The following is a 13,742-nucleotide window of genomic DNA, read 5'->3' on the forward strand; positions in this document are numbered from 1 at the left end:
TCATGTTGTGTGCAACCAAAGGATATGCATCTACTCTAAGCGTCTGGACATGCACGGTCTGCGAACAAACTCACCAAAGTGCCAAATCACTTCCTATTCTATACTAACTTGACTGAACTGAACCCTGGTCATGCTGTAGCTTGTCCACGGACACATAGGGTTGGATGTGTCACGTGACAAATAGTGCGGTAATTCCCAGGCTCTGTAGGATCACCTGCTTTGAAGATAGGCACAATAGTAGACAATCTCCAAGTCTCAGGTAACCCCTCACACATGGCATGATTGAACAACACTGCAAGAACATATCTCTAGCATGTGTAAAGTGCTCTGCTACTAGACCATCATGATCATATGTCCTGCTGGTCCTCGTCCTGTCAATGGCTCTCTTTACCATCTCAATGGTAAAGATGGTAAAGAAGGTGCTGGTGGGTGGACATGGCTCTATAGAATCTGGAAGGGGGTCCTGTCCAAGAACCGTATATAACGATGAGGCATACTGGCGCCACACATCAGGAGAAGTAATCACTAGGGGAGAGGAGTGCTCATGAAAGAATCGCCATGCCTCTCCTGAGTCTCTACTCAAGAACAACTGATACAAGTCTTGCTCCATCTGACCAAGTAAACTCGTTTCTTCCGTCGCACAAGGCGTCGGGGAGCAATCCGAGATTGTCTGTAAGTGATGACTCCTAATAGAAGATCCCTCTGAAGCTGGGCTCTCATCTCTTTGCACTCCTCATCATACCAACTATTATGGGGCATGCTGCCAGAATATCGCCTCCGAAGTGTGTGGGTATGCCTCTGATGCTGCACCATGCAGTGTCTCAGTCAGTAAAGTGGTGCACTCCTCCACTGAGAGGCCAGGACCCCAGCTGTGAGATGGCTATAGATCTCCTCATTTCATTTCAAAAGAGGCTGATTCTATTACTTCAAAATCCCTCAAAACGCCCAAATGGAGCCGATTCTCAGGTCAAGTACATCACTGTTCACATAGCAGGCTTGAAGGTATCAAACAGAAAATTGTAAAATCTAGATACAACTTGGCACATGGCCAAACAGTAAAAATTGAATGCCAAGGTAAGAAAACCTCTCCTGAAGAAAGTAAAAAGGGCCCTGTCAAGCTAACTGGAGAGAGGATAACAGCTATCTCTGAAGGATAGGCACTTCCACCAAAAGCCCAATCAACAACCATAGATCAAGAACCTTAACCACCAAAACTGTGAAAAGTGACAATGAGCAATGCAAGAGCTCAGCGTCGGGCAGCCAATTGGTAAGATCTAATGACGGGGGCAATGGATAAACAAAAGAGATAGAGGAGTCGGTGACGAAGATGAGGGTGAAGAGACAGCTGACATCACCAAGAAACTGCAGGAGGATGTCACGAGGTGGGTAGCAAAGCACTGCATTGGATCGGACAAGGAGCTCTCACCAAGGATAGAGAGCAGTCCACTTGATGAAGGTGGCTCCTGAAGGCCAGAGCTGCGGAGGGAACTCCAAGTAGACAATGTAGGAGGCTTTGACGACGACGACCAGGCATAAATCGGTTGTGGAATGTGGGTAGAACGAGCAAAGAGCAAAGGAGCAACGAGCCCACACCCAACCAAAACAACAACCAACGAGCCACGACAAACCATCAAAGCCAAAACAACAAAACCCCAAAATACCCCAACAAGAATAGGATAAAAGGAAACAGAAACAAAGCAACAGCAACAAAAGCAAACAAAACATTCTCTCTCTACCCACATCATGGGTTTGGACCTCTCTCTCACTGTATTTAGGGTTTCACCACCACTGTTTTGTTGTTTTTAGGGTTCCGTCACTCTTTTGTGCTGTTTTTTAGGTTTCAAAACTGTTTTTTGCTGTTTTCAGGGTTTTGCTACCGTTTGTTCCTGTTTTTTAGGGTTTCAAATATGTTTTTCGCTGTTTTTTAAAATTTTGTCACTGTTTTTTAGGCTTTCAAAAGTGTTTCTTGCTGTTTTTCACGGTTCTCTCGTGTTTTTTTGTTGTTTTTGAGTGGTATGATGAGGAGTACAAAGAGACCAGAGCCCGACTCCAGAGGGAGGTACTTCTAGGAGTCATTACTCAAAGGATTGCCTCTCGGCGTTTGGTACGATGGAAGAAGAGGGCGTTTCTAGCTCGACTAGAGCATGATTCATATCAGTTGTTTTTGAGCCACGATTCAGGCAAGGCATGGAGACTCTTCCATGAGCACTCTCCCCCACTAGTCATCACTTCTACGCAGGTATGGGGTTAGTATGCATCATCCCTCTACACAAGTCTCGGGGTAGCGACCTATTCCAGATCCACCAGAGCCATGCCCACACACACGTGCTTTCTTACCGCTGAGATGATAAAGAAAGCCATTGACAAGATGAAGACCAGGAGGGCATATGATCACGATGGCCTGGTCGTAGAGCATTTCGTACATGCCTGAGATCTGCTTGCAAAGCTTCTAGCAATGAATTATGATGTTCAATTGTGCCATGTGTGAGGGCCTCCCTGATACTTGGAGTTTGTCCACTATCGTACCTATCTTCAAGTCAAGGGATCCTATGGACATAGTCACAAGGGATGCATCTCAAGGAGTGGGGACGGGGGACGGGGTTCAAATGGATTTTTAGTGTAAAAAAAGAGGGTGGGATGGCAAGTGGGGACGGAAAAGTGGGGATGGGAAGCCCAAAAATGGGCGTCCCCTGTGACTATGCCTATGGAGCCTGGGAACTACCGCACTATCATGATTGGACACACATTGGCACGGTTGTACGCATCCATCCTTGAGCAGCAATTGAGTAGATGGGCAGAGAGAGAGGGTGTACAGGCCACTAGGACAGGCAGGTTTTTGGAGAGGTTTCTCTACTCTTGATCATATCCTAAAACTCAGAGCCATTATTGAGAAGGGGAGATCACATGGGAGGCGGCTCTATTGTTGCTTTGTGGATTTCCGCAAAGCCTTCGATACAGTGTCCAAAGTTAGATTGATGTGCAGACTGCAGGAGATGGGGGTACCCAAAGAGTTGATTTGGGGGATCATGGCTCTATACAAGTCAGTAGTGGGGCATGTACGCACTCCAGAGGGAATTTCTGATTTGGTTCACTCCACTATTGGGGTGAAACAGGGCTGCCCACTATCTCCTACACTATTTGACATGTATGTGGATGAGTTTGCTAACTACATTGACAAGGATGGAAATAGCGGAGCACAGTTGGCAGGGACATGGATCCCACTATTGTTATATGCATAATGCTGATAATATTGTGTTGACTTCTGACTCTCCAAAGCGGATGCAGCGTCATTTAGATGCTTTGTTGTGATGTGCACCGGAAGTGAATGATGGTGTAAGCTCAGGATGAGTGAACAATGAGTGCTCAAGGTTCCTTCTACTCTAGAGGAAGGGAGAGCCTTCCTTGCTTAGAGAGAGAATGTGCAATGACCAAAACAGAGTGGAAAGTGTGAGTGCAAAGTGCATGACAGTGCTAGAGAGAGAGAGAGAGAGAGAGAGAGAGAGAAAAGAGACGACCCCAGGGGGTCCCCCCTCCAAGGGCCCCCCTCTCTATTGCTAGAGAGGTATTTGCTTTAGATCGCACAAGGTTTGGTACAATGCTTCTAGATGTTGTAGTCCTTGACGACGACGATGACAACAAAGGCTGAGGGCTGAAAATGAAAAACGCTAGGGCTGAAGCTTGGCTGAAAACTGATCACTGATCTAGGGCTGAATCTACAACTGTGCTGGCGACAACGACGACGACGAGACTATGCAAAAACGCTGGTGGCTGAAATCTGAAAACGCTGGCTGAATCTGATGGCGATGGCTAATTCCAGCGAGGATCTGGTGTAGTAAAGTGGTACTATGCCACGAGGCTAAAGGCTGAATGCTGATGCAAAACGCCAAGGGGCTGATGCTGATTCAAGTTTCTTAAGTCTTAATCATGAGTTTAAGTACTTAATTAAGGATTAGCACCTAGAATCTTGTTAAATTAAGTGCAAGAGGTGGTTCATATGCACTTTGGCAAACAAGGGTTCATGCGGTGGAAAATGCTCATGCTGGGTACTGATAATAATGTAGTTTTTGCTGCTCTCCTCAATAAAAACACCGGTCCACTAAAGACTACCCCAAGATAGGTGTATGCATTTGTATCCTCCATTGTCTCCTGGCCATATGTAAAAGTGGGTGCTAACCTCCTGACCCACTGTGGTGTGGTGTTAAACACCAAGTTAACAAACAGTCCACTATCGTGGGAACATGTGTACAAATGTCACGTGCACATCTAACCCTATGTGCATGTGGACAAGCTGACCTATTTCTAGGGTTTAAGAAGCCTAGAACGTGTTATGGCACTCTAGTGAGCATATACGCAAGCCATGCATGTCCAGGCACTTAGAGTAGCTGCGATTGCACAACCCATGATCCCTAGGATCGAAAAGAGCTTATGCAGCCTTGGGAGAATTCGAGAAGGTGTTAGCAGGTTCAGTTTCACACACCTCGAACAAAGTTGTGGCTTTTTGACACTCTAGTAGCTTCAGCTATGCTTTATAGGGTTCAGATTTGGGGACCCACGGCGGACCACCATGGCAGATTTGGTGGCACTGATGGATGGAGATGTATGGAAAGGCCTCTAATCTCTATGATCTCTCGGATAATTCGGGCTAAGGCCTCAAGGCCACATGAGATTATTCGAGCCGAGCTAGCAACCCTTCCTCTCGTGATCAAGGCCCTTACTAGGTCAGTATCCTTCATGCATAACTTATGGGACCTCCCCAGAGACAGATATGCTCGGCTAGCCCTTGAATCATCTAAACAGCTAGCGCTACAGGGGAACACAACATGCTGGTATGGGCAGATGACATCATGGTTTCAGTCACATGGCTTCAACATGGATAGACTGCCTCCGTTCCAATACTCCTTGGATGCACCCTCCCTATCTCTCACACAGAGAGATATCACTAGACTCAAACGTCATGATTGATTCGGTTAGATACCAGCAGCACATGGATACATCCGACACAGGAGTTGGGTACGAAGATGGCTTTCTATAGAGAGCATCTTCTCCAACCAACAGAAGATGGATGTGTGATCAGACCGACCTATATGGATACTCATTTATCCTATGGGATCCCGCACATCATCGCATCAGCTAGAGATTGGGATTGACAGATTTAGGAGAGTACCAGCAGAGGCCAGGATATGCCAGCTGCGTCATATAGGGCCATAGACAAAGTTACATCACATTTGTCATTGTCCGGTGTACTATGAGATACAACGCCGCTTTCAATGTCTATTTAGAGAGGGCTTTGGACCATTGGCTAGAGTCATGAGATATCAAGATCAGAGATGCCTCCGGTTGTTTTTGCTAGAGCTACGCACACACAGGGAGAGTCTCTTGAGGAGATCAAGCAATGGGAGACACTCACAAAGGGAGATTACTGACAAGGACTCAACAGCCAGATGAGCATGCTTCACAGCAGACTTCAGAGCGCACTTATACCAGAGGTATATTAGTTGACAGAGCCATTGAGCTTGGGAGAGCTAGACGCCCACGTCTACGAGGGTGACCACATCAACGAAGGCTCAGTCAGAGGATCAACACTATTTTAGCACGACATGGAAGACGCCCAGTACGACTATTTACAGAGGCGGACATTGACGAAGCTCTTCAACGATCAATGTAGTAATTTCTCGGACAATGCCCAATGTCGAGCATCCTCAAGCACTGATGATGATGATGATTTTAGTCTTTCATTTTACTTCACTTCATTTTTATTTTTGTGCCCAGACATTGTGTCACGGGACGCGCACCACGTGCCAACAGAAAAGAACAAATTGAACAAACTTAATAACAATTGAACTGAAAGAGAGACACAAATCGGGGAGTGGCGGAGTTCCACCCGAGAGAGCATTGGCCCCAAACCTTGGCGCCCCTTTCGGTATTTCTTAATATTGCTTGAGCTCAGTACATTGCCAATACTCGCGCTCTGCACCTTCACCCAGAAGAATGCCAAAGACTGGGCCCTCTGCACATATTTAAAGGCCCTTGGCCAATGAAAAGCGGTTACATGAAAAGCTTCAAACTCAAAAGCATCACGTCCCAAAAGCACTAGCGCCCAAAAGCTGCCAGTGCATTTAGCAAAAATCCGTACAACTCCCACGTGGCACTACCAACCGAATTTCGAGATTGTCCATACAGTCTGCCATGTCAGCATGTCAACGCGTTTTGCGGGAGTGTCATACAACAACCACGTCATCAGTTCTTTACACATGTATGTGTGTGTGTGTGTGTGTGTGATGTTGGGGGGTGTGAGAGTTGAAAATTCAGGCCTCTGTCGCGTGAGCCTTTGCGCTCTGTTGACACTCTCTGCGCCTACGCCAACAGGTGGGTGTGAATGTGCGTGCGTGTGTGTGTGTAAGAGGCGCGTGAAAATCCTGCTCTGCTGCGTGTATTTCCTGCGCACTGTTGTGCCTGCGCCAGCAAGGGAGGCTGACTGTCAGCGCGCATGGGTGTGTGTGTGGGCAGACTCTGAAGGCGGCCTGCTGTTAGACAGTGCGTGAAGCTCCTGCTGCATCAATTCCCTGCGCACAGCAGCAGCAGCGCGCCTTCCCATTAGTCGCTGCTGACCAGTGCAGTATTGCACAGCAAGACTGTCGGTGACAGTTGCAGAAGGCTTTACACGCCAGCTGGGGTATCGTTCTGCAGGACTGGCAGAGCAGTTTGTATACAGGGTAGTGTCTTAGTCAAGCTCCATCTCTTTCGGCAGAATTCAGGAGATGTATATTGTTGTGGGTTTTGGTTGTTGCTTTCGGTGAAGCATGTACATAGCTGTGGTTCGTATGTTATTTGCAAGGTTTTCTCAACAGTAGACTGCAGAAGTTTCTCGCCAATAGGTTTTGTTTGCAGAAGAGGTTTTCTTTTAATTTATGTTTGACTCACTCTGTGTCTTTAAGTGTCGGAAAGCAATGGAATCCACGTCGGAGGGAGCCTCTGAGATCAAGGCATGCTTGTATGAGGACTTTGAGGAGGCTCGATAGGCATGGAATGGTCAGGCGCCTGCTCTTGAGGTGCGCATTCCGGTGCAGGATCTTATGGACCCAGTTGCGCAGTACGCTATGAATGCGGTTATTCTATTTTTCCCGGGGAAAATGCCTACTGCGCAAGATGTCGGCCAATGGGTCGATTTTCTCCTTAAGCGGCAACTTGTCCGTGGTGTTTACTTTGGGGCGCGTGGATTTTACGAAGTTTTGCTCGCAGATACAGAAGCTCAAAATCTTTTTCTTGAGATGTCTCCCCTCTTTTTTAATACGCAGATGACACATGTTCTCCCGTGGGCACTCACTAAAGACTACCAGACTCTTATTCGTCACAAATACCCCGGTGTGGGTGGAAATTGTGGATTTCCCTCGCACGTGGAGACATTTCCTGCCGTTGTTGGCTGCGTAGCTTGGGAAGGTTGTCTGTCCTCCAAAATTGGATGCGAATACCACAGGTTTTGTATTCTCTCGGACACGGATAAGATTACCCGCGATGGTATTATGGTTGACTCAGGTGATCCATGGGTAGGCAAGCGCCCTTTTAAACTTAAATGGGGAAAATTTGCGAAGTCTTGTTTTCAATGCAGCAAATTTGGTCATATGCAATCCGAATGTCCAGAGCCGGTCCTGCAACCCCCTCCCTCCTTTGTCCACCTCTCTCCCTACTGGAAAACCCACAAGTGAAGCCAAGCAAAGTGGAGTTTCTACTACTAAAGTGGCTTCGACTGTGGACAAAGGGAAAGGCAAGGCACAACAAGTTACTGATCTTGGGACTGGGACTGTTGTTAAAGGCAAAAATGTTGGACCTTCTGAAGTCAATACATGGGTGGTGCCGAAAAAAGCATTGAAGATTCGCACGCCACTTTCTCCTCGTAATTACATTCCTTCTGTAAATGCTAACAAGAATGCATCGTTTAAGCAACTTCCATGCAATGACAATCGCACGTTGATTGATGCATGGGATAAAGCAATGCACTCTTACAAAGATGTACTCCTTGGTGAGGCTTCTACATCGCATGTGAACATTGTGGACACGTTTCTTGCCCTGACTCAGAGGATGAGTCCTCGCACGGATGCAGTGGATGGAGACGTGTCTATGGGCACCTCCACTTGATTTTGAAATTTGTTGCTTTATGTACATATGTTTCCAATGCAAAGTCATATGAAGATCTCTCTGACCAAACTAACTTTTCCAAGGCATCGGGCATCACTAATCTGACTCTCATACAAGTGTGAGAAGTGTCCAAAATGTATAAAACTGCTGGCTTCCATCAGCGTCTGCTCCAGCAAGGTATCATAGACAGTCTACTCCATCCAAGAGAACACATGAAGAGCCAACAATCTAAATCTAATCCTAGGAGCTCTCTCTGGACAAAGAAGGTCGGGCCCCCTCCTGAAGAAAGATTTAAAATGACAACATCAACAAATAGTGGCGCATCCCTCAAGGGGAAGTCTCCACGGAGCACTCACATAGAAATGGTCTGGCAACTTCATGGATAATGGAACATCTGATGGTGAGGCAAAGCCTACTGAATAATCGATCCCTAAATGCCTCCAACTCCTCGTCCTCGTGCTCTACCTGCAAATTCAGCTGCTCTGGATCAACCTCTTGATCATGGCCTTGTAGCCTCTCATCAGGCCTATCTGAAGGCCACTTCCTCCTTAATCCTCTGTATCACTGCCCCTCTATAAACAAGGACAGGCTGCCCCTGACCCACTCTGCCTGCCTGTCTGTCTCTATCCTTGCTGATCACTCTGACCACTCTGCTGTCAACTCTAACCCTCTGATCTCTATCATGCGATCATGCAGCATCCTAATGTTGCTGCAGAACTCCGTTGGGTTTGCTGCGGCTGAGAAGACCTAGTTACTTCGCGACCAGTCTGTCTCTACTGCCGTCCTCTAGAGCAATCCCTCAGCAGATGACCAATCATTTGACATCTAGGGCACGGTTTTGGTCCAACCATAACCAGAATCCTCTGCGAGGACAGCACCGAAAAGTAATAGTATCTGGCAACACCATGGAAGAGATGACAGCCACCTTAATAGATGGGACAAATGTCTTGAGCTGCACTAAAGCGTAAGTCCAAAATAGCCATTGAGTTATAAAAATAGATCATTTGCAAGCAAGGAGCATTTTCATAACATGATAGTACAATAATCGCAAATAAGTGATCATTGCAAAAGAGAACTCTATGAAGAATAGCATCTATCATCTAAAGCAAATGAAAATGTCTTGAAATAACAAACTTCACAAGAGATATCCCAAAAGACAGACTCAAAAGTTGGAACTCGGGGGCTTCCGATGCAACTTTAGGGACATTATCTTTCGGAGAGGAACTCTGCGTCTCAACTCTCTTTGTGCAGGTGATCGCTTCTCGATCTGAAGGTAAATTTAAGCTTGGTTCTTTCAAGTAGCCTTTCATGGACAATGAAAAACAGGAAACCTGCCCACGAGCCTTAAAAGAATGCTAAAATACTCTCCCACATGGATGTCACAAAGCCTCCAAAGGACTCAACTTAGGCACCACCCTCTGTGTTTCTAACATTATTGTCTTGTTGAGGCATAAGGAGGCTTGATATAGAAAAGACTTGTCATAGAAACTTCAAGCTTGCCTATCCAAAACTCATATATAGCTTCCAAGGGAACTGTGACAATACGCTTCCAGCACCAAGTTTATGTACATGCATTTTCCCACTATAGCACAGACCAGTTTGCCTGCATACTGATTATAACAGAGGCTCATTTCAAGAAAATTCCTCTTTTGGCTTTCACTCTGGAGAAAGAAAGTTTGTAGATAGATGACACAATTACGTACTGAGGGCGGTGAAACAAGGTATGAGCACATGAATCCAGCTACTAACATATCACACAGACACTAGGACATGCATCCTTCAAATTGTGATTACAAATGTTGAGAGCTACCTTTAAGGCTGAAACAACTTTGGCAGCTGCATGACTGATAAGCCCCCCCCCTGTTGATGGTATCAATGACAATTCTAGAACTCCATTCTTCAAGCTCTCAAACTGCAAGAGCACAGACTAGATAAGGATCCTTCACAGGACATAAATTGGCCTACAAAGCAGAATGAAGAGCTGTAACAGCAGATTAGAAACAAAGAACAGGAGACCTAACAGGAACACAAAATAGTGTGAATCACAAAAAGAATCCACACCCCCAAATATCAACTAGCTATAAGCAATATCCCCCGGGTCATCCTTCAACTTATTCTTTAAATGCAAAAAGAAAAAGGATGACCATCAATAGAATCTCTTGTCATGGTGCTACATTCCTCTATCCAAGGTAAGACTCTTCAGCATTCCCTCCTTGAAGTGGATAGTTTGTCTTTTACTACTGATTCAAACCATGTGTTGAGAACAGTTTCTCTGTACCGTTCTGTTTGCTGTGTCGATGTGCAGTATTTACCATTCTTATTTCAAGTACAGAAATATAAACCTAAAGAATTTTCCTTTAAACACCTGAGTCTCACATCTTGTAGCTACTGTACTTCTTGATTTTTTGCATCTCTAAAGAGGCCAGATGCTATGGCACATGCTACTTCACGTAAAAATCACAAGGTAGGAAGGAGCCTACTTTTTTGAATGATCAAAACTATTAAACAACAGTTGAAAACTATGTTAAACAGCAGTCAACACCCTGAATGTAATATTATACAACAATTTTCACTGGCTTCGAACGTTTCTTCCGTGCTTGACCCTGAGGGCCTGCCCTAGATGATGGAAATTCCAACAATTGGATCCTATGGCAAAGGCCTGCACATATAGCAAAGACATATATAGTTGCTAATGCAACAAATCCCTTTGTCTTTGCAATAGTCTATTTTTGCTGAGTGTCCCTTTCACCTACTATCATTTTGCACTGATCACAAACAATTTGCATCAATAGAAATTGACTAGTGCCGTTCTTTGTCAAATTAGCCTTTTGTTCAATTGCCAACTATGACATCGAGCTAAATCTGTGATTTGGAACCTACAACCAAAAAAAATTGAGCATCTATCCACAACATTGAACCACCTGAGCCAACTTCAATTGCGAAATCGCTTTGTCCACATGATGACTGAGAACTTGCCTTTTGTTGCAATTGAGAAGGTGTCAAGGTTCCTTCCTTGATGGCATGTTCAGGAAGAGAAGATATAATAGCATCCACAAGAGGATCCGAACCAGCATTTTTGTACGAAGAATAGATCAAATTGACCTCCTTTTCAATTGGAGCTCCTCTTTTCATTGCGTCCTCCAAAGCGAAGGTACCCTGATAAAAACAACATCAAACCTATGTGGGAGCCATATTTTTCTGATTATGGAAACAAAGCACACCTCAAAATTGTAGGTACCACAGCAAGTTTATGAATCGTGTGACTTTGCCGGAACTCATTCGATTGTGTATTGAGTACCATATACAAGGCTTCAAGCTGTAGAAAATGAAAGTACCTGGAGTCACAAGCCTTGTAATAAGAAATGCATAGATGCTGAAAACAGAGTGTTAACCATGAGCTTCCAGCTGAAGCAAGAGGACATGTTCGTATCACAATGCCTATTATATCATGCTCGACACAGAGGCAAAACATGCACAGAAAACATCAAAAGAACACAATTAATACCCTCAATGCTCTTTGTGAGCATCATAAAGCCAGAAGTTGGCACATACTTCTTGTTTGACATTTCTGACATCCTTTATATAGGATAACTTCTCCTCTGCAACAGCTGCTGCTATTTCCGTTTTGGAAAGAAGCTCTGCTTTTTTAAGCTTTAGGTTTGCTTCTTCCTCCTGTCAAAGCAAGTAAAGATTACTATCCTAAACCTCAAGGTTAAAGTTGGCTGAAAACTAATTGAAACATATTCTTAAAACCCAACAATGGCACTTAAATCAATATCTAAAAGCATACCTTATGCTTCAATTCTTCAGAAAGTCTCTCTCTGGCCATTTTTTGCTCCAATTCTAAAGCAGCTGCTGCATTCTCTTTTTCAAGCTCTATTTCCTTCAATAAACACGATGTATCACATCTTCAGACCAAAAAACTGTCACACCACATCTCACAAATCACTTTTCATCCTCTCGACTTGGAATTTGTTCAACAAATGACAGTCATTTCACAATCTGGGACCTAGAGACCTAGGGCAGTGCATTCCTATTTCCCTTGGCAACTACATTCCCAGCTATAAATTTGTTCTTCCCAAGTTAAAGCGTCAGCTGAAGTGTAACATCTCTCATGCAATGAGGCAAGAAAACTGTCGTTAAAATGTGACAGCATCACACACACACACACACTTTTATTTTTTTAGTAAATAAATTTGATTTATCTATCTGTGGGAAACCTCAAAGAGAGGAAAACCCACCAAAAAGATGTACAAGGAAGAACACAACAGTGTTCAGCTGTACAAAATATCTAAAAGCATTCATAAGAAAGCTGATGTATCTCTGCCGTGATATCACCAACATCCAAGGCGAATCGCAGACTGCCGAAGGGAAATCTTGACGAAAGGTAGGGGATATGTATGAATGCGATGGAACATATAGCCATTACGTTGTTGCCACAGGCTCCAGTAGGCCCAAAACCTGACCCACATGAAGAAGGCTGCGAAGCACTGCAACGCCGGTGAGAAGATACCAAAAACCCAAAACCGCTTATGGAAGACCGTCGTGGGAAAACGTAGCCGCATACACGCAGATACCCGACGAAGGAAGTCTCGAGTGACACAGCATCCCACAAGAGGTGACAAACATCCTCCTCGGCAGATAAGCAACGGACACATGATGAGGGGCGAATACGGTGCATCCTAAGAAAGGTACCCACTGAGAGCACACCAAGTAAACACCGCCAAAGAAACAAACGCTCTTTCAATGGCAAACGGCTTTCCCATATTGCAGATATAATCCTGCGCCACCAAATATCTGATTTATGCATGTGCCAAATAGCGTTGCAATGATCAGCAATCCATGGACAAGGCAGAAGAAGAGCATATGCCCGGCCGGCAGAAATATCTTGAAATGGCATTTCCCAAAGCTTCCAGTCAGACAAAGGTGAAACAGGCAAGAAACCTGTCGACATTTGTTGTAATTCTCTCCAAAATTGGCGATAGTGCATGCCCAATCCAAAGCGGCGAGCGGCAAATGGAAACGCCAAAGTGAAACCAGCTACATCCACCACATCCTCAACCACTCGAATGCCACGGCAGGAGAGGAAATACGCCTGGCGAGGCGAGCGGTCAACCAAAGTAAGAGAAAAAGCCCAACTCCAATGAAGGCTCTCCACACGAAGTGAGTTTCCTTCCCTCCGAGCATTCCATGAGAAAGCAAGGTGGAAGAAAGTGGGCATCCAGGAATATGCCCATCCATCTTACCAAATACTGCCTCCCACATGGATGATTGCCAGTAACCAAATGAGGATGTAACCACATGCTGACTCAAGTGTGCAAACATAAGAGTCCAAGGCTGAGATTGTTGCACAAGTGTAGGCAAAAGCATAGCCTTCCTAGCAATGACATGCCTACGCAGGTCCAAAATATTCAAACCACCAAAGCCCTTTGGTGTACAAATTTTTGCCATCGATATCAAGCGCAAACCTTTTTTGTGAGCACGCGTTCACCACAAATGAGACAAAATGGCCGACATGAGAGAATCAAGACAATGACGTGGCCAATGCAACAATGGCAAAAAGAACTGAACATATGCCATGAGGATACTCTGAACAATTCGCAGGCGAA

The 13,742-nt window shown here is 45.1% G+C and overlaps 1 protein-coding gene across 1 annotated transcript in view; it reads right to left on the reverse strand.

Moving 5' to 3' along the window:
- The window catches only part of LOC147459092 (MICOS complex subunit), a 90,427-nt gene that overhangs the window by 9,515 nt on the left and 67,170 nt on the right, over positions 1–13,742 (reverse strand). The window contains exons 6-10 of the mRNA XM_086510432.1: positions 11,924–12,016; positions 11,686–11,805; positions 11,372–11,449; positions 11,110–11,289; positions 9,944–10,045 (exon numbers count right to left, since the gene is read on the reverse strand). Of these exons, the coding sequence (XP_086366558.1) occupies positions 9,944–10,045; positions 11,110–11,289; positions 11,372–11,449; positions 11,686–11,805; positions 11,924–12,016 (573 nt within the window). The remainder of the gene's footprint in view (positions 1–9,943; positions 10,046–11,109; positions 11,290–11,371; positions 11,450–11,685; positions 11,806–11,923; positions 12,017–13,742) is intronic.

The sequence above is a fragment of the Adiantum capillus-veneris genome, chromosome 4, assembly GCF_014529385.1.
Source record: "Adiantum capillus-veneris isolate H3 chromosome 4, ASM1452938v2, whole genome shotgun sequence".
Classification (NCBI taxonomy): domain Eukaryota; kingdom Viridiplantae; phylum Streptophyta; class Polypodiopsida; order Polypodiales; family Pteridaceae; genus Adiantum; species Adiantum capillus-veneris.